This window comes from Colias philodice, chromosome 25 (assembly GCF_061535455.1).
Source record: "Colias philodice isolate Cphi_HAF_F1 chromosome 25, ilColPhil1 Martin Lab GWU primary, whole genome shotgun sequence".
Classification (NCBI taxonomy): domain Eukaryota; kingdom Metazoa; phylum Arthropoda; class Insecta; order Lepidoptera; family Pieridae; genus Colias; species Colias philodice.
This window is the reverse complement of record NC_143110.1, coordinates 6,483,156-6,508,312: the sequence shown is the minus strand read 5'-3', so window position 1 is coordinate 6,508,312 and position 25,157 is coordinate 6,483,156. Positions and strand designations below refer to the sequence as shown.

Genomic DNA, 25,157 nt, shown 5'->3' with positions numbered 1-25,157 from the left:
CTCACAAACTATAACCCGTAAACCCAAAGCGTATTCTCTTTTAAAAACAAACTGAAGTCTTATCTTCTTGACATTCAAAAGCGCAATCAGAAATTTTAACCCCATCCAATTGCTTTTTATTGATTAGTTTTTTGTTTCAAAATATGTATACTCACTTATACAAATCTTATATATAAAAATGAATCGCAAAATGTGTTGGTAAGCGCATAACTCGAGAACGGCTGAACCGATTTCGATAATTCTTTTTTTATTATATTCCTTGAAGTACGAGGATGGTTTTTATGTAGAGAAAACGTAAATATGTACCACGGGCGAAGCCGGGGCGGTCCGCTAGTTTCATATAAATATGTATGTATCAATATCTAAATATGTTATATTAATGACTATTATTTATGTATATTAAATTTTATGTGCACAAATTTAAATTTAATTTAGTACACAATATATTTATATATGGATGATTATACAAAAATGGGGTAACTCGATGTCATCAGCCAATTTAAACAAAGTCTTATTATATTTTATTCAAATAACAATCTATTTTAAAACAATGAAGCGTCCTTTATTTGGTCACTCAATTTCACTTCTTTATTTAAAATACAAATGAATAAAAAAAATAAATTAATACCTCAAATGTCAGTACTTTGGCATGTCACAACTCCGAAAACCAACAATCAAGTGACTATCGTTTAAACATTATCAACGATTTAAGAAAACTTACAAAAACACTACAATCTTTGATGTACATAGTATTATATACTACAAATTTCATAACGCAATGTTTTCCATTTTATTTAAAAAATAAAATTAAACTTTGTCATCGTTTTCACTAGTCAGTCCGTTGTGTGTTTTTTAAATTCGAAATTCTCGCTAAATATCACCAAGTCGAGGTCAAATCCCTGTCTAAGTATTAATGTTGGTAATGAAGTTACTTATGCACCGCATATTTTGACGGCCGTCATAACTGTACCAGCGCTAGGGTTGTGTTTGTCCTCTAAAATCTTGCTGCGCCAGTCAACATTTCAGTCCTATGGTGAGTCGTTATTTTATTGTTAATCCGATTTTTATTTTCATTTATAAATGGTTAAATAAGATTTGTAAAAATATAGTTTGTTGATATTAGAAATTAGGCAAAAAAACATAATTTGTGATTATAACCTCATATTAAGTCCCTTTTCATCAATCCGCTGGCATCAGTCCTTTGTCAGATATCGTGCCAGAGGACTGACGCGACCCCATAGTACTGATGATTCTGTAGTTTTTGAGAACTTTTATCTTGATTGCTATTGGTATAAGCATTTCTATTTTATATTTCAGTTTAAAACATCATGCGCCACGCTAAAAGAACCTGAATTTGACTAGGGAAGAAACATTTAAGAAAGAGTAGCAATGAAAAGAGCTATTGAAACAAACTACTAATAATTTTATTAAAAAAGATCTTATTTTATTTTAATTATTGATTTTGATGCTTTCAGGGCATAGCTTTTTATATTTATCAGATAAATACGTATACGTATATTACTGTGAAGTAAAATTACCTCAAAATAACATAAAAGTTAATTAATGTACTTAATAACATTATAAAAATGTCAAGGGGCTCTTATGAAAACTCAGATGAGACTTTCATTCGAGACTTTGGTTTTTAATTTTACTATAATTAGTACTTTTAACATAAATATTGGTAGATTTTTAGGGTTCCGAACCTCAAAAGGAAAAAACAGAACCCTTATAGGATCACTTTGTTGTCCGTTTGTCTGTTAAGACGTTTTTTTTGGAACGCGTGGAGGTATCAATCTGAAATTTATATTGGATACTCAAGATTAAGAACCCTTGGGGCTGTAAAAAAATCAAACTTATAACGCAACGCAATCAAAAGATACCTACATCCGTTAATACTGCAAATTTCCGCAAAATTAAATATTCGCAAGGGAATAAAAAAACACATAGGATGCCTCAGTGTATACAGTCTACTATAAACTGCTATATATTTTACTTCTACTTGGTAAATAGCAACGTCTTTATAACACAGATAAGGAAAAATTGCTAAAAGTGTAAATTTTTAGTTACAAACATAATAAAAAATAGGTTTTTTAGGATTCCAACTCGCACTTGGCCGTTTTTTTGTTTCTATTGTTTGTGAATTACTTGAAATATCAAGTAAAACTAAGTCAAAGTAGAAAAAGTTAAGTAAGAGAGTAAGAATATTCACGTAGCGTTAAATGTCAGAAGGCTGTTTTGAAACTTGAGACATTGTTTTTTCCCAGTATCACATATTATTAATTATCATTTTTAAACGTAACTAAGTGATTTTAATACTTAAAAGACATGTGCCATTATTAAAACTGAGAGATTTGTAGTAATTTTCATTCAATTTCTTTAAGAATATTACAAAATTGTGTTTTTTATCAGTACCATGTTAGCCTCGTCAGTCCCCTGGAGGCCAATTTCAGAAAATTTAAAATATCTCACAATCTACTTAAAAAACTGGCTGGCCCGATTTGGAACAATATATTCATTAGATTAGCTATCATATACACCCTAATTTGTAACAATCTGATATAAAAAATATAGTAAACAAAATATCCTCAAAAGTTACCCCATTTTTGTATAATCACCCATATGTATATTATTCATTTACTTATTATATTTATAAAGTACTAGCTTTCCACCCGCAGCATCGCCCGCGCAGTCAAAGAAAAACCCGCATAGTTCCCGTTCCCGTGGGATTTCCGGGATAAAACATATCCTATGTCCTTTCTCGGGTATCAAAATATCTCCATACCAAATTTCATGCAAATTGGTTCAGTAGTTTAGGCGTGATTGAGTAACAGACAGACAGACAGACAGAGTTACTTTCGCATTTATAATATTATTGTCGAGCCAATTTAATAGGCAACATTTGACGTCTATCAATTTTATCTTCATAGGGTGGTAACCTGCTTAAAAACATCGATTAAATTGAATTAATCGATACGGACTTGAAACATTTGTCAATCGAACTTGAAACACATGTCAATAATTTATGATGATTTTTATTCCCAAGTAATCAATGCATTCGATTCTAGATGTCAGATTTCGATTTTTAGAGTAACGTCTCTGGTATTTAAAAAGAAAAAAGGCTTATTGACACAAAATTGTAGCAACGTCAGTTCTTTAAATCAGAAATTGTTTATTATGTTTAGAATGGTTTATCAGTAAAATCAAATCCTAAAATTACTTGTATCGGTCATTATTATTATAAATATGTTATCGTAATTGAAAAAGTTAAGCAAATGTGCAGTTCTAACAAAACGAAATATCATATTATTCTATGTCGTCGTTACTAGGTTACGTTGTTGAATTTTGTTGAACTGTCAAATGTTGCCTATTAAAATGGCTCTACTATAAATTATATTTAATACAGTTTGCATATTGTTGGATACCTAAACATTTCCGAACGGAAATACATCCACTGTCAATAAGACATCCTAAGGCGGCCACTGAAAATCAGTGATGACACACTGAGTGGTTGGCCTAATTATGGCATATGTATATTTTTTAAGTTCCTTTTTTTCATCTAAATTGTATCTTTTTTTTTTCATAATATGTCCATAATAAACTTATTTTCATTTCATTTCATTTCATAACCCAAAAAAAAGAAATCCACGACAAAATACACTCATATGCCGTATTATATTGTCACAAGCATAAATTAAAAAAAGGAAACAACAAATACATGGACTATTACATTATTTAAGCTAAATTCACAAGCGTCGCAATGGTCAATGTCTAAACAAATAAATTCAACCTTATTCTCATGCAATAAGGTCGGATTTCAGCATCAAAACTTCATCTTGGTAGACTTTTGATGAAGACGATTTTTATCGCTGATTGTGTATGTAGTTATCATTAAAGATCCAACCTTTCAAATTGATCCATTGAAATGTTACATTTTTTAGGCCTAACCTTGCATTTTTTAGAGGACGCAATTTTGTTTTTTTGATATGTGGGGGGGGTCAGTATGAAGCTAAAACCAAGTTTGTGGGGTCGCCACCCTTGTCCCACGGCCGCCATCTTTAAAATAGCGGTTGAAATGGTTTTTACGATATATCTCTTAAACTATTTAACTGTTAAAAAAATATCGTTAACATTATTTGTTGCAAATTAAATTCTCTACAACTTTGGTGTGGTAACTTTTAGTCGTAGAACTATAAATAAAAAAGTTATAAGCGAAAATGTTCAGAAATTAGAGCCATTTATATTTTTCAATAAAACTTTTTTTATCATTTTACGAAGAAATGATATCAGACCATTTTTGTAGATTGTTTTTCGAGGAACAACTTTTATATACAACATTTTTTCATAACGTCAATAACTAAGGTTTTACAGCGCTCTGAAGTGAGTACTATTTTTCAGTACTCTTAACTATACATATATTGGCTATTGGCTCTTTTCTCATACTCCAGAACAATAGAAGCACACTGCAGAACATTTCAGACCTGCTTTTCGACGTAAAAAAAAGTCGCGCTTCCAGACTCTACCTCCTGGGTGGTGGGGAAAAGATTCAATAATTAATTATTAGTGATATTGCAAAATTAGCTATTAAAAATATTATAATAACAAAAAAAACCATTACTGATGACAAATTATTATTAGTACACACATAATATAAGTATACTGTATAGTTCAGAGTACTGAAAATTAGTACTCACTTCGGAGCGCTGTAAAACCTTAGCTATTTAATTAATGAAAAAATGTTGTATATAAAAGTTGTTCCTCGAAAAACAATCTACAAAAATGGTCAAATATCATTTCTACGTAAAATTATAAAAAAAAGTTTTATTGAGAAATATAAATATCTCTAATTTCTGAACATTTTCGCTTATAACTTTTTTATTTATAGTTCTACGACAAAAAGTTGCAGGATCAAAGTTGTAGAGTATTTAATTTGCAACAAATAATGTAAACAAATTTTTTTTTATCAAATAAATAGTTTAAGAGATATATCGTAAAAACCATATCAACCGCTATTTTCAAGATGGCGGCCGTGGGACAAGGGTGGCGACCCCACAAACTTGGTGATAGCTTCACACTGGCCACCCCTACACATCAAAAAAATAAAATTGCGTCCTCTAAAAAAAGGCAACCCCAAATGTAACTTTTCAATGGACCAAATAAGGTTCCTAATTTATGCTTGAATTTAATAATTTATTCTTACTACTCCTTCTTACTATAGTGACTTTATCTAATTTTTTTTACAGTTTCTTTGGCGGCTGGGCACGATATCGGCCCGCGTGTGCGCGCTCACCGTCTACGCTCTAGTCTACGAATACTGGGTATTCTTAGTTATAGGTTAGTATTTATTTATTGGATAATATACTCGACTTCTCTTTGACAGTGAACAAATATATAAAACTAGCTTTCATTGTATAAAAAAAGAAAATTTCAATGGAAATGAAAAGTTTAACCGCCGTATTAAATCTAGCGAAAAATAATGCGTTAAATTCCAAGTAGGTATCAAAATGTTACGGATTGTAGCTATTTCACAATTTTACATTTCACTGCAATAGACTGTACTCTTATGAAAAACAATTCGTTTTTTAAACAAATGTCGATCCCAATCTTTCGACAGTTTGCTATCTCGCGAAGATCACCTTTTGTTAGGTTTTCACAATTTTACGGTGACATAAGCATCAGTTAAGTTTGTGTATCATATAAATTTATAAAGAATAGAAAAAATTCGATTACGAGGCGGGACTCGAACCCGCATCCTTTGTCACGGCGGTGGTTCACGGGTTGGCCGAGTTGGTCGTCCGCAACGGATTGGCGTGAAAGGATGCGGGTTCGAGACCCGCCTCGTGATCGATATTTTTCTATTCTTTATAAATTTATATTTATTTGAATGCCATAAAAGAAAAAAATATCAAATTTATGTATAATGTTCTACGCCAGGCCTGCACTGGGTGTCCATGTTCCTGTGGCTGATATCGCCCAAGAACGTGTTCCACGGGGAGCGCATCAGCCGCCCGCGCAAGGCGTACCTCGCGGCGCTCATCGCCTTCGTGTACGTGTTCGCGTACGTCAACCTGCAGGAGCTCAACCATCGGCAGAAAATGGTGGGTAGTTGGATGTTTTGTGTGGGGGTAGTTTTTTGAATGCGGGTAGTTTTAAAAATTAACAATTTTTTTTAAGCTATTACATAGCTTCTATCGCGGGCCTTGAGCGTGGGGACCGAATCCAGAAATTTAGTAACGAAAACCCTCACGCTCCCCACTCCGACGGGCACGGAGGTGTGGCTTGAAGGCATAGCATGCAATAGTCAGTCAATAGTCAGTCAGTCAGTCGCACGCGCAAGCTCCTGCGGTGCGTACGTGCTTATTGTTGTTCCAAAAACAAATAAAAACATGGTGCAGTGTAAATACTGTAAGTTGTCAATAGCGCGAGTGAAGGGGGAGTCAGTCAAATGTAACGGGTATATATACGGGTCTATATACGGGTATATATACGGGTATATATACGGGTGTATATACGGGTCAATATAACAGAGAAGTGTGACGAATGTCAATTGGCGGGGCCGGCAGAATCCGCCATTACGGTTGAATCCGCCATTACGGTTGACCCATCAAAAGTTTCGGCAGAGAAGATATTAGAGGAAGTAAACGAGAAATTAGCTATTGTGTTTAACATGAAGCAAACGCTGGAATCCATGTCTAACGACATAAGTTTTTATGCTGAGAAGTATCAAGAATTAATCGAAGAAAAAGAAAAAACTGACAAAAAAATCAAGGCGTTAGAATATAAAAATTTACACCTGGATAACAGTAATAAAGCATTAGAGGAGAGAGTAGCCTACCTAGAAGCTCGTGAGAAGGAGAAAAATGTCGAGATAATAGGAATAGACGAAAACTTAACCAAAAATTTAGAAAGTACAATTAAAAGTCTTGCAAATAAATTGGGAGTAGAAACAAATACGATCAGTGAAATAAAGTGGGTAGGCGAAAAGAAAAAAACCAATGCGGGATCTAACCAGCAGGGCGATATAAAACCGCGCCCCGTCATTGTTACTATGCGAACACGAACAGCTCGTGACCAATGGCTGGCAACAAGAAAAACACATCAATTAACAAATGACGACCTTTTTCAAAACGGCAACATGAAGCGGATATTTATCAATGAAAATTTAACTAAGTACACGCGTAACTTACTCTGGACTGCAAAAAATGAGTTGAAGCAAATCTATAAATATATTTGGGTACAAGAAGGAAAGGTACTTATAAGAAAGGATGATCCAAAAAATCCCAAAATTAGAGCTATTCGTACATTAAGTGATATAGACTTATTTGCAAGTGAATAAATCATCATGACACAATCACACATCAAATAACAAAACAATCAGTTAATTACTATATTACAAAATTCAATAACTCCATACCAGATATACAAAATAATATAAGATTTAAAAAGTATACAACTTTAAACAGCTGGGAAGCAGATATTATTAGCAGACAAAATACAAATATAAATATTATTCATTTAAACATAAGATCTTTAAGAAAAAACTTCAATCAATTTGAAACATTGATAAGTAATTGCAGAAATAAGATTGATATCATTGTACTTACAGAAATAAACATAAAAAAAAATGAATTGGATTTATACTGCCTACAAGGATTTGACACTAGTATACACACAAGGGAAAATAAGAGAGGGGGAGGAATATTGATATATATAAAAAATACATTAAAATTCAACTCAAATCTGCTAAATTGTAACTACTCAGAGGCCATTCATTGTGAAATACTTCAAGACGGTGAGCTGCCCTTGCATATACTGTGTGTTTATAGACCACCAAAGACAAACAAACTGGGATTTCTGAAGGAAATACAATATACTTTATCTAGATTGCCTAAAAATGGCGAGTTGGTAATGATTGGAGACACAAATATTGACCTAATGGCGGGAACAAACAGTGTAGTGAATATGTATAACAACAACATGTGCGAAGTCGGCATGCAATGTGCAATCAGTGACGTAACACGCCATGACCGACTCGACTCACATTAACGTAGTTAATCAAGAGATCGCACGTTTTACCGAAACCCCTCGTATCGATGCCGAGCCCTTGTCACCAACGACGGCCACCGAAGTAAAATCACTCATCAAGTCACTTGCCAATAGGAAGTCCCCAGGCGGAGACTCTATTCCCAATAGAGCTCTAAAAAGCCTGCCGCCCGCCCTTATCGCTCTCCTAGTAGCCACCTTTAATTGTCTCCTGGCCAATTGTACCTTCCCCGCTAAGTGGAAGGAAGCAATTGTGATCGGGATCCACAAACCGGGCAAACCCCGGAACGTGGCATCTAGTTACCGTCCCATCAGTCTCCTCAGCTCTCTGGGGAAAATCTATGAGAGAATCATCTCTAAACGCCTCTGGGACGCAGTCATTGCCAAAAAGCTGCTCCCGGACGAACAGTTCGGCTTTAGGCGAGCTCACTCATGTCCTCACCAAGTACACCGCATCACGGAGTACATTCTCGCGGGCCTCACCCGCCTCACACCCCACAGAACGGGAGCGGTCTTCTTTGACGTAGCGAAGGCGTTCGACAAGGTCTGGCACAACGGTTTGATTTACAAACTGTACACTCTCGGCGTGCCAGACAGTCTCGTGTTCATCATACGAGACTACTTGTCTAACCGGTCCTTCCGCTACAGACTAGACGGCACGCTCTCGTCTTCACGTCCCATCCAGGCCGGAGTCCCTCAGGGCTCCGTCTTGTCGCCCCTCCTATTCGCGCTATACACTAGCGACATCCCAAAGCACGATAAAGTGCAACTATCCCTCTTCGCGGACGACACGGCACTCTACGTGTCGAGTCCACACCGCAAAAGAATAACTCCACTCCTACAATCCGCGACCGATGCACTAGGCAAATGGTTTCGCAAATGGGGTATCACTGTGAACCCCGACAAGAGCGCCGCCGTGCTCTTCAGGCGCGGCGGCCCCGAGGCCATAGATAGTGTCAAACTCTATGGCCAAGTCATTCCGTGGCAAAAGCACACCAAATTCTTAGGCGTCACTCTAGACGCACACATGTCATTTAAAGCCCACATTAAGGCAGTCCGTAAGAAAGCCAGCTATGTTCTTAGCCGGCTCTATTACCTTATAAACAGTCGCAGTAAAATGTCCCTTAGACATAAGGTGACACTTTACAAAACGGTGGTCCGTCCAATCCTCACTTATAGTAGTGTAGTTTTCGCGCACTGCGCTCCCAGCTCCATACACAAGCTCCAGACGATTCAGTCGCGGTTCATGAGAACGGCGACTGGAGCGCCCTGGTTCGTGCGTAACGTGGACCTACATAGGGACCTAGAACTCCCCACCATAGCCCAATGGATGAAGCAAGCGTCTAAGCGCTACTTCGACAAGGCTAAAAACCACCCCAACCCATTGGTGACAAAGGCCATCGCATACGTCGCGAATCCCGATCCCACTCGTCGTCGCAGGCGGCCGAGACACGTCTTGGACGACTCCGACGACGACATCACCAAAGCCAACGCACGGCTAGACTCGGCGATTGAAGCCCAACGTCGAACCAACCGCGACACCGCACACACCACAGCAGAAAGCGTACACCGTCTTCGCCGGCGAAGACGAGGTCCCTTGTTCCGCGTTCCCGCGCCCACCCGGGTGAGCGCCCGTCCGATTAGGGCCCTTCTGGCCTCCTCCACTCAAGCGACAGCTCAAGCCGAGGTTCGTGGTCCCCGTCAAGGGGGGACGCCCTTGTGCATGTCGCTACCAGGGTGAACCTTCAGTTCACCCCCGCGTCCGCGTTAAAATGTAGAAGCCCTTCTGGCTAACATTGAGAGACACCACACAAAAAAAAAAAAAAAAAAAAAAAGACGTAACACGCGAGGAGATATATTGTGGCTCAGTGACGAGCTCGTGCATCGATCATGTGTGGGTACGAACCAAAAGAAAGGCTTCTTCATATGTTTTAAATAGTAAAATATCAGATCATTATCTTATAGGCTTGTGTATAGATAGTGAAAAGAAAATAGATATGTGTAACAAAGGAAACAGTGTAAGTGTAATATGTGATAAAAAAGTGCTAGAATTTCTTGAAAATGTTGAGTGGACTGATCTATTGAACTGTAAGTGTCCGTTAATCTTATATGATAAATTGTATACTACATTTAATATGGCCTATGACCAAGCACATATGTTCATAAATCTCAATAAAAAGAGAAAATGTAAGCCTTGGATAACAAAAAAATTAAAAAACATGATTAATACTAGGGATAAATTGTTTAAATACTCAAAAAGTAGACCAATGGATTTGAATTTACGTTTACAATATAATAAGTATAGGAATAGAGTGAATAAGCATATTAATAAGGCAAAAAATAGTTATAGAAAAGAGGAAATTTTAAAGTGTAAAAAGGATCTCAAAAAAATTTGGTTTAAAATAAACTCATGGACAGGTCAAAATAAAAAAAGTATAGATGAAATTATTATAAAATATTTAGGTAAATCGGATACTACAGTAAACATTTGTGATAAATTTTCTCACACATTTACAAAAGAGATCTCAAATATTAAACACAACTGTGATTATAAATTCCTTGATCGATATACTTACATTAAAGATAGTTTAGTGTCGCGAAGGTTTCAAAAAGCATCATCCAAGGATGTTGAAAAAATAATTAATAATTTAAGTTCTAATAAATCGCCTGGTATAGATAAAATAAGGGTAAAAGAGATAAAAATGTTAAAAAGTACACTGAGTCCCATTTTGGCATTGTTTATAAATTTATGTGTAGACAAAGTGTGGGGTGCGTGATAATTGATATTAATTACACTAGGTACAGTACCTTTGGGTGATGCACTAATAACCACACACTCACAGTTTTAACGTTTATTATCTCCACACAGAAGGAGAGAGACAATTATCAGATACAAGCAACACTTTGGGCATGAAAATACAAGAACAAAAAAGACACTGACTAGATGCGCATTCGGTAACTAAGATCGAACTGTTAATTTTACAATTGTGAAGAAACATGAAGAAATATTCCGATCTACCCGCTGGGACCGTGATAATTTCGTCGCGGCACGCATACTACGCGAATACCGCGACTCCGTCATAAAATAATAAATATTATAATTATTTTGTATGAGTGTAATGCATGTCTGTATTTTTTGTGTTTTGTGTAATGAATGTTTAGTGTTATAATTAAATACGAATATAAATATGAAATAAAATATTTAAATACATGTTGTGTGTAATATATACGTATGATAAAATACATACACTAAAATATCGTGTGTTAGCCACATCACTCCCCTCCAGAGACCGGGTTAAGGGCGATAAAAGTCTGGGAAGTGAACTCTCCTCCCAGAGCGAGTGGTATATGCCACAGGAGCACTGGGAAGAGGTAGGGGAGGATCGGGAGGTGGAAGAGCGGGAGAAGGAAGGATTTCGGGAGAAGACGACAGTAAATAGGCTGGCTTCAGGCGGTCGATGCTAACTGTCGTTGACTTTCCTTTTAATTTAATTTTGAAAAATTTGTGATCTCTTGAAATGACCTCATGTGGCCCTGAATATGCGGGTTGTAAAGAGCCGCGCAGTGCGTCTTCCCTAAGGAATACGTGACCACATGAGGTTAAATCTTTGTAGATGAATATGTTTTTCTTACCATGATGTTGAGTTGGTACTGGGCGAATATTCCTGACGAAATTTGTCAACCGAGCTGATAAGTCGGTGATATCGGTAGTATAAGACGAAGTGTCGTGACCAAAAAATTCACCTGGTAGGCGAAGTGGTTCACCGAAAACCAGCTCAGCTGAGGAGGAGTGCAGATCCTCTTTCACAGCACTTCTTATGCCGAGAAGCACGAGAGGTAGTGTTTCTACCCAATTTGCGTCAGCGTGACAGGTAATTGCAGCTTTCAATTGTCTGTGGAAGCGCTCCACCAAGCCGTTGCACTGCGGGTGATATGCGGTTGTCTTACGGTGATCGAAACCGATAGACTTAGCGAGCTGCTGGAATAGGGCCGATTGAAATTGTGCACCGCGGTCGGTAACGACGTCGGTTGGACAACCATAACGGGCTACCCAGCAGGACACAAAAGCTTTTGCGACAGTTTCTGCGGTGATGTCGGTAAGTGGTACAGCTTCCGGCCATCGCGTGAAGCGATCGACGGCTGTTAAGCAATACCGATAATCACCGCAAGGTGGTAAAGGGCCGATTAGGTCTATATGAACATGTTTGAATCGCGCTGAAGGTAAAGCGAGCGTACCAATAGGTGACGCGACATGCCTGTTTACCTTCGAGCGCTGACAGGTCAAACATGCCTTAGACCATTCGCGGCAGTCCTTCCGCATTAAAGGCCAGACAAACCTCTGTGCAACGAGCTTGGCTGATGTATTTGCGCCTGGGTGACTCAATGAGTGCAGACAATTGAAAACCTGCTGACGCAGTTGTGTAGGGACGAAAGGTCTGGGAGTCGGTGTACTGACGTCGCAGTACAGTTGAATGCGACTTCCAGGTAAATTCATCCGTTTTAGGCGAAGAGATGATTCACCAGTGAGATGCGCAGTGAGCTCAGGATCTGTAGCTTGCAACCTTGCCATCTCTTCTAGATCGACCGGCCTCTGCAGTTCACATACGCGCGATAAAGTATCAGCGACGACATTATTTGCACCTGATATATGCTGTATGTCGGTTGTGAACTGCGAGATAAAGTCGAGGTGTCTATACTGACGCGGCGTGCAGTTACTTTTCCTCTCGTGGAAAGCGTAACATAACGGCTTGTGGTCAGTATAGATCGTGAAGTGGTTGGCCTCTAGCATGTGTCGGAAATACCGTATGCTCTCGTAGATGGCAAGGAGCTCTCGGTCGTATGGTGAGTATTTTACCTGTGACGGGCTCAACTTGCGCGAGAAGAATGCGAGCGGCTGCCAATCATCATCCTTAAGCTGTTGTAGGACTCCACCTATCGCTGTATCTGAAGCGTCAGTGACGAGTCCTAATTTAGCTTCACTGGCAGGATGAGCGAGTAGGGCTGCTTCGCAAAGGCTTTTCTTACAGTCCTGGAATGACTGCAGCGAATTTCCTTCTATGACCACGGGATGAGAACCTTTGACAGAACCTACAAGCAAAGCATTTAATGGTGCTTGAATTTGGGCAGCATTGGGCAAGAAACGTCGATAGAAATTAACCATGCCCAAGAATCTTCGTAGCTCTCGAACAGTTCTTGGGACAGGAAAATCAGCAATAGCTTGCACCTTGCTGTCCAAAGGTTTGGTTCCCTTTTCAGAGATTTCGTAGCCTAGAAATGTTACCTTAGGAGCGCCGAAGACACACTTGGCTGTGTTAATAAGAACACCATAATCTCTCATACGGGTAAAGAGTTGGCGCAGGTGGTCTTCGTGCTCTTGTGCTGATCTGCTGAATATCAGGAAGTCATCAAGATAAGGATAACAGAAATCTAGGCCTCGCGTCAATTCATCGACAAATCTCTGAAAAGTTTGACCTGCATTGCGAAGTCCGAAGGTCATAAATGGAAATTCGTACAAACCGAAGGGTGTGGTGATTGCTGTCTTCGGGATATCGCCTTCAAAAACAGGAATCTGGTTGTAGGCCTTAACTAAATCTATGACAGAGAAGATAGTACAACCAGACAGACAGTGTGAGAAGTCCTGTATGTGCCTGATTGGATACTTATCTGGTATCGTTCTTGCGTTGAGCAGTCTGTAGTCACCGCATGGACGCCATCCATTGTCCTTCTTCGATGCGAGGTGAAGCGGAGACGACCACGGGCTGTCAGATGGGCGGGCTGTTCCGTTTGATATCATAGCCTCGAATTCCTGCTTTGCAATTTTAAGTTTGTCGGGAGCCAAGCGTCTAGGGGAACAGGAAACAGGAGGGCCAGGAGTTGTGCGAATGTGGTGTGTAGTGTTGTGTTTGACAATACCTGGAGTACCAGCGGGGCGTGTTAGTTCTGGGTATTGCGCTAAAATTTTATGATAATTACTATCACCACCAGTTACAATCTTAACACTAGAAATATTACAATTATTAATATTACAATTTATTGCTGAGCTGCTGACATTGGTTAAGCCATCGATCAATTGTTTTTTACTTACGTCAACAATAATTTGGTAGTGTGAAAGAAAATCTACACCAATAATAGCTTTAGTGACGTCAGCTACAACAAAACGCCATGGAAAGACGCGACGTAAGCCTAAGTTGAGATTTAACTGAATGTAACCGTAAGTATCGATGACGGAACCATTGGCAGCACACAGTTGGTAATTAGTTTTACATCGTTTTTCAGACACAGCACTTATAGGGAAAACACAAATATCACTACCGGTATCTATCAGGTATTCAACATTAAGAGTGGGGTCCGTAATGAAAAGACGACCGGGGGAAATGGGGCAGGCGTTAGTCGCCATCACTGAGTGTCGTACGCGTTTCGTGTCGTGCGATGCCTTGAAGTCGCATGGCTTAATGCATCTGTTAGCCTTTGTGCCATGTTTATTATGATACCAGCAGATAGGGTAACGCCGGTAATTAGAGTGGGACCGTCGAGAAGAAGACCGTTGACGACGATGGGGAGAGGGATCTCTGCGCACACGGGGACCGGGTCGGGAACTGCTTACTTGGGTGGATAGCGCGCTCGCCTGGCGCGTCAGCTCCACCACCTGGCGTGCCAAGTCGTCCATTGCCGAAGATGACGATGAAGAAGTCGCTGCAACATGAGTAGTGGGAGCCGCGATCTCGTACACGCGGTCAGCCAGCTCAGCCAGGGCGTCCAGGGACAGCGTAGGTTGTGACGCAACGATCGGCTGCAATCCAGCAGGTAATCGGCTGGTCCAGATTGTCTTTAAGAAATCTTCTGGAATTTCGGGACCAGCTAGATGCTGCAAATGCCGCAGGAATTGTGACGGCTTGCGTAATCCCAGCTGCTCGTGCATCAACAGCTGTTTCACTTTATTATCTCTAGACACGGATAATCTTTTTATTAATTCCGATTTTAATTTAATATAATCAGCAGGGCCGGTAAGGATGTCTTCAACCTCGGCCGCATACTGTCGATCTAATGTTGCCAATATGTGATAAAATTTGGTAGCATTGTCAGTAATGTTCATAATAGCAAATTGTCCTTCGACTTGTGCAAACCATATTGCAGGTTTTTCAGGCCAGAAAGGTGGGATCCGTAAATTAACGGATGGTTGCTGGGCGGGCGATACGTGCGACGGTCGTTCCGCCATTTTGACGCACCTTCGCGCTTGAGTATTAACTCGATCAGCGTTTTCGGAATCACTTGCACTGGACATAGTTTTTAATTTTTATATATATAGTGTTCAGAGGGGTCACCAATTTGTGGGGTGCGTGATAATTGATATTAATTACACTAGGTACAGTACCTTTGGGTGATGCACAAATAACCACACACTCACAGTTTTAACGTTTATTATCTCCACACAGAAGGAGAGAGACAATTATCAGATACAAGCAACACTTTGGGCATGAAAATACAAGAACAAAAAAGACACTGACTAGATGCGCATTCGGTAACTAAGATCGAACTGTTAATTTTACAATTGTGAAGAAACATGAAGAAATATTCCGATCTACCCGCTGGGACCGTGATAATTTCGTCGCGGCACGCATACTACGCGAATACCGCGACTCCGTCATAAAATAATAAATATTATAATTATTTTGTATGAGTGTAATGCATGTCTGTATTTTTTGTGTTTTGTGTAATGAATGTTTAGTGTTATAATTAAATACGAATATAAATATGAAATAAAATATTTAAATACATGTTGTGTGTAATATATACGTATGATAAAATACATACACTAAAATATCGTGTGTTAGCCACAAAAGGGCTGTATCCTGATATGTTAAAATCCGCTATAATCAGACCTATTTTCAAACAGGGAGCACATACAGATTACACAAATTATAGACCCATAGCAATATTGTCGGTTATAAATAAAATTGTAGAAAAATATATTGTCGGACAGATTAGTAGTTTTTTAGAAAAAAATAATGTATTAACCGATAACCAATATGGATTTCGGCGGGGCCGAAGCACGGAGACGCTCCTGGCACGATTCACGGATGAAGTTAATGAGGCCCTAGACCAACGGAAGCAGGTGGTGATCGTTTTCATAGACTTCAAAAAAGCTTTTGACACTTTGGAGCACCACCAGCTGCTTCAGGCAATGGAAGAGTGTGGGGTCGCAGGGAGTGTTAGTAAATGGCTCCAGGCGTACCTTGGGAATAGAACACTTGTAACAATGGTCAGCGGGGAGGCCAGTAAGCCGGCAAAGGTTGAGTGTGGCGTGCCAACCGGCTCCGTGTTCGGACCCGTTGGATACATAATGCATGTGAACAGTATGTGCAGTGTAGTACGTGATTGCAGTATATATATGTATGCGGATGATACTTGTCTACTCTATGCGCATAAAGATATGCACATATTAGAAGCTAAAATACAAAATGACTTTACAAATATAATAAAATGGGCGCACGATAATGGAATCATAATCAATATGAATAAAACAAAATGTATACATATTCGCTCACCTTATAGTAAGACTATGAATTCGCCAAAAATATTAGGTCATAATTATGAATGTCTACATATTGCAAAGAAATGTAATTGTAAAAATATTGAATTAGTGGAAGAATACAAATACTTGGGGTTAGTTATTGATAAATACTTTTCATGGAAATCTCATATTCTTAATCTTTCGGATAGGCTGAGGGCAGTTCTTGTAAAATTTCATCATCTTAGTTTTATTTTAGATAAGGCCACTATGTATATTGTGTACTATGCATTGACTGACTCACTGCTTTCTTATGGATTGGCTAGCTATGGGCGCACTTTTAAGACTTACCTTGATAAAATAAAAGCGCTTCAATTAAAATTTATTAAAATATTAGCACATGAAAAAGTAAAAATCCGCTGTAAAAAAAATAATGATTATAACTATTTGTTTGTAGAGTGCAAGATGCTGCCTGTTCATGAGAAGGTAAATATGTTAATAGCAATGGAACAATTTCATAATGATGAATTTAAAATCTGTATTAATAAAACAATGTCTTATAACTTAAGAAATAAAAATGTATTAGAAGTGCCACACTATTGTAACTACTATGGGCAGAGACATAGGAAGTACTTAGTGCCAAAACTGTTTAATAGAATCCCAATGAAAATTAAGGAGAGTGGTAAGAAGGATGGAATTATTAGGAAGGAATTAAGAAGATATTTTTTAAATGCATTTGAGAGTGAGTTGATGTGTTGATGATCTGTGGCCGTTGAAATGTAACATTGTTAGTTAGAATATCAAAGTGTTAAATTAAATTGTAGTGTTTTATAAGTAAAATGGAAGTACATTTGTAAAATGGAGCTACATCTGCCAACAAACTGTTTTACAGTTTGGCAGAGTATTGTGATAATATGTATATGTGTCTTTGGTTCTGAAATAAAAATAAAATAAATAAAATAAATAAATAGTTTTACCGCGGCAGTCCCCGAGTGCCACACGTCTTTTTTTTTATTTTAGCATAAAAAATCTAAAAAGTAAAGACATCGGCAGAAAATGGTTAGGCGTTTGATGAGGGTAGATTTAGATTATTTTATTGGTGGTGTGTGGGTAGGACTTTTTGCGGGTAGTCTTGGAAATAAACAAATTTTATTTATTTTACTTAAAAAAAAATTTATAAAAAATAGAGAATGGTCAGGCGTCCGCCCCGGATTGGCGTGAAAGGATGCGGGTTCGAGTTTGCTATCGAATTTTTTCTATTCTTTTTTAATTTATAACTTGTTTTTTTCTAGGTGATATTCTACTGCGTGATGTGCGTAGAGAACATGGTGCTAATAACGGCCTGGTGGTGGGCCGGTGCCCCGCGAGGCCCGCCGCCGGCCCGCCTCGCGCCCGCCGCAGCGGCCGCCTTCCTGGCGGGCCTCGCCGCTATGTCGCTGTACTACCGGTGAGTGTGCACCCCGCTTTATTGTGAAACCCAGCTGTCGTACTGTACTACCGGTGAGTGTGCACCCCGCTTTATTGTGAAACCCAGCTGTCGTACTGTACTACCGGTGAGTGTGCTGTGTGAAGCACACTCCACAGTCTCGTCAAAACTACATGAGAATAGCCGAATACGAGAGTGTAAATGCCCTGTTTGGCCAGTCTCGCGTATATTTGTGCAGTCGATATTTCGCAGCCGGGTCAAAAAATTTTGTGTTTACGCGAGACGGCACGAGACACTTCCCTCCATATTCTAGTCTGTGTTTAGTTCAAATTTTAAAAAGAAAATGTAGACTTTCATAACTATCTCCTGAAGCCAAGAAGCACAGTGTGATGTCTAAACGTATATTGGCTGGACGACTGCACGAAACTGGGTATCTTTTTTCATTATCAGGGGGCAATTTTAAGCAGTAAATTATCAAAATTTTGGTCATCCACCACCTTCGTCTATTCCACCGTTTCTTAATAACTTTTCTTTATCGGGTTAACGTATAGATGTAATGGTCACATAATAATACAGCACATAATGCTACAGTGGCAGACATGTCTAACACGTCCATCCTCTTCGAATATTGAACGGATTATGTGCGATCGAGAATGTGGAAAGCCTACTGCACTTGCGTGAACACCCGTCATTAAGTTACATGCAGTGAACAGTGTACACTACATGTAAAGCGCGTTATGCTACATAATATCATCGCACTGTGCGCATACTAGCTTGTATTGCTTATAATGAGCCATGAATGTGCACGCTGCACTAGTTTGATCGTGACAATACATGCACTATCAAGTGATGTTGTACTGCCTAGTATGCGAAGAAAAACACATAAACAGGGACAGCCAAAGCAAAGATTTGATACAATGTATTTGTTTCATAACATGCTACTAATTCACAGGTACTTCCACGTACGACGACTTGGCTACATGCTGGGAGAACATCAACAAGGAACAAATAGTACAAACGCTTCCTCACAGAACAAACTTGGTAAATAAAACTGTCATTTTGCATTTGTTGTTTACTAGTACAATATTTATATTATACTAGCTGCGCTTCGCGGTTTCACCCGCGTCCCTCGATCCTGTTGGTCTTAGCGTAATGATATATAGCCTAGCCTTCCTCGATAAATGGGCTATCTAACACGGAAAGAATTTTTCAAATCGGAGTAGCAGTTCCTTTTTAGAGATTAGCGCGTTCAAACAAACAAGCAAACTCTTCAACTTTCTAATATTAGTATAGATATTTGTTTTTTTTTTTGTTTATGAATATAATGTATTAAATATGACAAAGGTATAATATGTTCCTTTTTATTATACGCTTTATATTAGCTTCACCTGTATGTTTGTATGTTTGTAACCGACTTCTTTGGGCGCGATTTTGACCCACTTTAAACGGCCAGATTTCGTTCAAACTTTGTAGATTTATTGAAGACCGATGACAATACACTAATTTGATAAAATTTTCTATTTTTTAATTCGGTTTTCTATAAAAAGCGTGTTTTTTAGTTTTTTTTAACTATTATTATTTTTTCAGGTAAATCGGGTCAAAATGACAATACCGTGATACCAGGCGTTTTCAACTGTAGGTTTTCAAATCCAGTAAATAGCAGGTAAAATATAATTATGTAACACTAGCTGCTGCAGCTCTTGTTGGTCTTAGCGTGATGATATAATATAGCCTATAGCCTTCCTCGATAAATGAACTATCTTACACCGAAAGTATTTTTCAAATCGGACCAGTGGTTCCCGAGATTAGCGCGTTCAAACAAACAAACAAACTCTTCAGCTTGATAATATTAGTATAGATTAAACTTTAGACTATACATGTCTATATATAAGGAGATCACACATAAGGGGATGAAAATACTCACACTTATCAATAACTGTATTCGCATTTTATTAAAATTTTTGAGTTATATGTCGATACCTGTTGAAAGTAGTCTCAGAAGCATGTTATTTAGAATGATGAATTTATAAATTATTTCTTTATTCTTATGACGTAATAAACCCGATGAAATACCGACAAATTTTGGATGAAATAATTTTTACAATAGTTTATTGATAAAAATGTACAATGTTTCGGTATATACGTAAAATTGTGCACTTAATTGATAAGAAATATCTATAATTATCGTTTCTAGATGGCTTTTATCTACTCATAGGGATACTATGTATCGATTTATTAAATTTGTTACTTTTCCAAGGCACATGACTCCGACAGACCCTAGTGTGTGCCGTTTTTGGAGATCAAATGATAACCTATCTACACTAGTGGTGGTATTGGGGTGCAATGGCTGTATACCATCTAACGGCCAAAGCCAACCTCACCTGCAAGCATATAACCATAACACAAGCGAAGGCTTAGTATGGGATCAGATCGTGCCGTGTGTGAAAATTGTCCAGAAATCCATATTAATATTATAAATGGGAAAGTAACTCTGTCTGTCTGTCTGTTACTCAATCATGCCAAAACTACTTAACCAATTTTCATGAAATTTGGTATGGAGATATTTTGATACCCGAGAAAGGACATAGGCTACTTTTTATCCCGGGAAAATAACGCAATCCCACGGGAACGGGAACTATGTGGGTTTTTCTTTGACTGCGCGGGCGAAGCCGCGGGCGGAAACCTAGTATTTATATATATTTATATTATATCATATTATTTTAGCGCGGCGAACGGTCGCAAGAAGAAGAAGCCGACATCGTTCGTCCCGCCCCCCCCGGGCGCCGCGCCGCAGCCCTTCTGGCGCCGCCCGCTGCCAACCAACCACAACCATACACATACACATACACACCATGTGAGTTTACACTATAGAGTTATAATGCAAAATTATTATTTAAATTTCAATTAATTTTAAGTAACTAATATAGTTTAATAATAACTAGCTTACCGCCCGCGGCTACGCCCGCTTTTACTAAAACCTAATAAATTGTATACTAAAACCTTCCTCTTGAATCACTCTATCTATTTAAAAAAACCGCATCAAAATCCGTTGCGTAGTTTTAAAGATTTAAGCATACAAAGGGACATAGGGACAGAGAAAACGACTTTGTTTTATACTATGTAGTGATGTTACCAACAATGTTACTAACAAAAATGAGTGAATGAATTATTATATTATTATCATTATCATCATTTATTGCATTAAATAAAGCTTTAAATTAACAATAAAATTAGCAAAAGACAGCCTTATCACTAGCGTAGGCCGTAGCGATCTCTACTAAGCTACCCTAAAAGGAAAAAATAAAACAATATTATATTTATTATATTCATCATCATTATTATAGACAATATCATCATTTTTATAATTTTTTTTTTATCCTTTAACTGTTTAATGAATGTCAGAACTGAAGAATCAAAAAATTCAATGCCCTTCCATAAGATTTTATACCTTTACATTTTATTAATAATTTTCATACTAAAACACTTACGCTTTATAAAGCGTAAACCTTTTTTTAGTTAGTATTAAAATCTTTTTACTTGTATCAATTGGTGTTTATTAAATTTAAAAATTAAGGAGAATAAAAACGTTAACCGTGCATAGGCGAAAACATTAACAGTAAATGCAATAATTTATATCACATTTCTTTCCTTTAGGGTGGCTCATCAGAAAACGAAGGATCAAGCGTGGGATCGCGCGTCAACATCCAACAGAAACTTCAAGAGAAAAAACAGAAACAACTAGCCGAATTACGTGTCATAGAAGAAGAAATAAAGCAAGGAAAACTCGCCAAAACCACGCCAGTCGCGGCAGAAGAAATATACAGCAGTCTCCAAAGACAACCCATACCCAGGGCGAAAACACACGCAGAACCACCCGCCTGGCCTAGTATAGAAGTCGCGCATTCATACCAAAACTACCCAGTATTACCCCATACATGCATCTACCCTACATACACGGAAATAAAACCGGACTACGCAGAAAACTTCCAAAATAACGAAACTACAAACGACATAAAAATACGACAAAACATATACAACCAAGAATCGAGAACGTTCTATGAGAATCCTGCTAACTTACGCGGCGAAAACAGAGCGGTGATCCGATCGCCCAACTATCTTGCAATTAACGAGAATAGAAACTTCGAAACCAGAAGTCCCCGGAACGTTCTAGATAGTCCTCGAAACGCGTACATTAGTGACGTTACTTCGAATAACTACGACTCGGCCATAGACAAAACTCGACCACAGACAAACTATACAGACGATAGACAAAATATAGAGTTCTCGAACTATTGCGAAACGAATCAGCCGTTTAAATATGACGATAAAGACGAATATATGCATAATGCTTTGAGTAACCAAGTGGATAATATTCGGATATACAATGAGGTTGGGTGTGGCCAGTATAATCAGAATTGTGAGCGAATGTTCCCATATTCAGGGTTGCCAGGGAAGAAAATAGAGCAAATTAGGAAAATGCAAAGGTGCAGGACGCCTGAGATATTATTGGCGCCGCATTATTTGGAGGGGTGCAATAGACAAGTGTGCTGCCATTGGCCAGGGCCTTATGGGTATGTTATTTTTTATTTAACTCAAAAAAACAAAAATTACATGTAATGTATACGTACAAACCCATTTGTGATGAGAAATTAAATAATTAGAGACTAGGCCCGTTTTACTGCTTGCTGATAATGTCCTATAGAGCATGTTTAGTATAATCAAACGTTTCTCTTCACTTAATTAATGAAATATCATAACAAATAATTTATCACGAAGACCTAGTAGAAGTAGAAGAATAATTTATCTGCGCATGTCACTGACACCTGATTTTGCTTAGTCATTTAATAGATGTTTTTTTCTTTATATATTAGCAGAAAGAAAGAGGAAGGCGGCAGCAGCGGTGAACAATCCAGTCCTGAAGGAAATCGCGAGACGCCGCGACCTCCCAGCGATATCGATAGTCAGGTGAGATCGACATAAATTTAACCAAAAAAAATATTGATAAATAAATACGATTTATTGAACCTGTAAACAAATATAAATGAAAATTTTTTATTTTGTTTTAACTAACATACGACAGATAGCCGATGCAGATGCGATGTAATTGTTACTCATTATGTATCGGCCATTTTTCAGTGAGTCTCGTCAAAATCGGTCCAGCCGTTCCAGAGATTATTCGGAACATACACACATACAAAAATTGTAAAAAAATCTAGTTTGGTATATGTACCGTGTATACATCTATATGCACTAGTTACATGCAGTTATTTTAATATAACAGACACTCTAAATTTATTATTGTTATAGATAATATTAAAATGTGTTTATATTATATTTTGCTTTTATTTGACAGATATCTCTGCCCCGCTCGTACACGTTGCCCCGCGAGTTCCGCTACTGGCGGCGTCGGCCGCGCTTACGGGACGCGCACCTGCCCAGTAATAATAGCAGCGATGGTATGTATACACATACACACAAAATAATCCACACTAAATATAATACACTGCGCACACACAGCAAGGCACATGCACACTAGTCACTACAGACAACTCTACAGACTAAACACACACATTCGATACGACATGAAACAACGCACTCTAAATTGTGCACTAAACATAATACCTACACACATCATGTGGTGAGCATTCGTTTAGGTCACTTATGATGGTGATGTATCTGCTTATCGTATATCAGAAAATTATGTGCCGTTCTGATATTCATACGTAACATTTATTTTTACCAATGTGTAATTTAAGCGTAATATTGTGTGCTTTTCTTGTACTAAAATATAAAATAGAGTTTGTGTGTAGCTGTAGCATATTTAATACAAATTCGAATCTTATTTATAGTCACGTTTTATTCAACCGCCAAATCATCATTCAGAATATACTGTCTTTGCAACTTTAAATTTCCATCATACTAAAAATCCTTATGAACATCCATATTATTAGATTTTTAATTATTATAAAAATAAATATTATATTTATCAATTCCCAGGTGACGTAGACAGCGGTGACAACGAGAGCGACCGTCGTTCAAACTGTTCTGCAACCTCCCAAATCCACCCGCCGACATACAGCGATAACTTCGCGTACAGACAACCAGACATGATCCCGCGACAAGATGACAGATACGATGTGTATGGCGCGTGTGACAGACGCCCGCGGCGGGGGTTCAGGAAACCCGGGCCCAAACCAGAGACTAAATTATAAAAAAAGTAAAAATATCGCAGGAATTTTCCAGAATCGTTGAAGAATTGTACATTCATTGATAGTTTTTTATCATACAAACGCGTTATAAATGAAAAATTTATCACTTCACAAATCGATCACCAAGGCGGGATTCGAACCCGCGTCTTTCGCCTAGCCAGACTAAATTATAAAAAAAAAACGTTAGCTGGAATTTCACAAAATAATGATAAAAATATTTTTGTATTGTACATTCTATTCTAAATGAGACGAAATAAAAAAATATGGCCGGAAATGTCCAGAATTATGAAGAAGTGCACATTCTGTTCTGTAGAAATGTTGATGTGAGCTTTGCCCGTTCGGTTCATTGTATGATTTAAAAACTAAATGGAATATATAAGAATCCGAGTTTGATGAATTTGTTTTTGAGGATTCATTGTCCATTGCATATTAGTTTTTTTTATATAATTCGTTTGTAATTGTGTGAATACTACATAGTGTAGAATGAATGAGCCCTTATGTTCTGTACGGCAATTAAACCGTCATCAAAATTCCGTCCAAAAACGGCCAAATGCTGTCAATTTGTAAACTGAACTGAATCTCAATATATATTTTATATATTCTGTACATTAACATTCCTTTAGTGCTTTAGATAATTAACAAAAGTCTGAAATATGTAAGATTTATTATGTAACTATGTACTTAAATCTATTTAGTTAGGTAATTTTATCACATGTAATATTTATTGTAGAATGCCTCTAATGTACAGCTTTTGTGTTCTCAAATGTATAAATATTACTGTATAGTGTATATTATAAGGTAGAGGAAGAAAATAAAAAGTCATTTCAATATTTTATTCGTTTTATTCTATACTCCAATTGTAAAAGGGAACCAGTCACTCTATCACTCCGTGTCACTACTCAGCTACTTTCTCAGCCATTTACACCAAATATAAAGTAACGTCAACCAAAATAAGGTTAAATTCACAAATACA

General features: G+C 37.9%; 1 protein-coding gene across 2 annotated transcripts in view; it reads left to right on the top strand.

The window, feature by feature from the left end:
• Nucleotides 1–24,587, top strand: part of LOC149477457 (uncharacterized) — a 31,117-nt gene extending 6,530 nt beyond the window's left edge. The window contains exons 6-15 of one of the 2 annotated variants that reach the window (XM_089710951.1): nucleotides 5,241–5,331; nucleotides 5,932–6,095; nucleotides 17,842–17,996; nucleotides 18,928–19,016; nucleotides 19,563–19,638; nucleotides 20,700–20,829; nucleotides 21,630–22,546; nucleotides 22,850–22,940; nucleotides 23,329–23,431; nucleotides 23,973–24,587. In XM_089710951.1, the coding sequence (XP_089567077.1) occupies nucleotides 5,241–5,331; nucleotides 5,932–6,095; nucleotides 17,842–17,996; nucleotides 18,928–19,016; nucleotides 19,563–19,638; nucleotides 20,700–20,829; nucleotides 21,630–22,546; nucleotides 22,850–22,940; nucleotides 23,329–23,431; nucleotides 23,973–24,187 (2,031 nt within the window). In that variant the 3' untranslated portion in view covers nucleotides 24,188–24,587. Of the gene's footprint in view, nucleotides 1–5,240; nucleotides 5,332–5,931; nucleotides 6,096–17,841; nucleotides 17,997–18,927; nucleotides 19,017–19,562; nucleotides 19,639–20,699; nucleotides 20,830–21,629; nucleotides 22,547–22,846; nucleotides 22,941–23,328; nucleotides 23,432–23,972 lie in introns of both variants that reach the window. The other variant, XM_089710950.1, reaches the window with a different exon arrangement.
• Nucleotides 24,588–25,157: the final 570 nt, after the last annotated feature.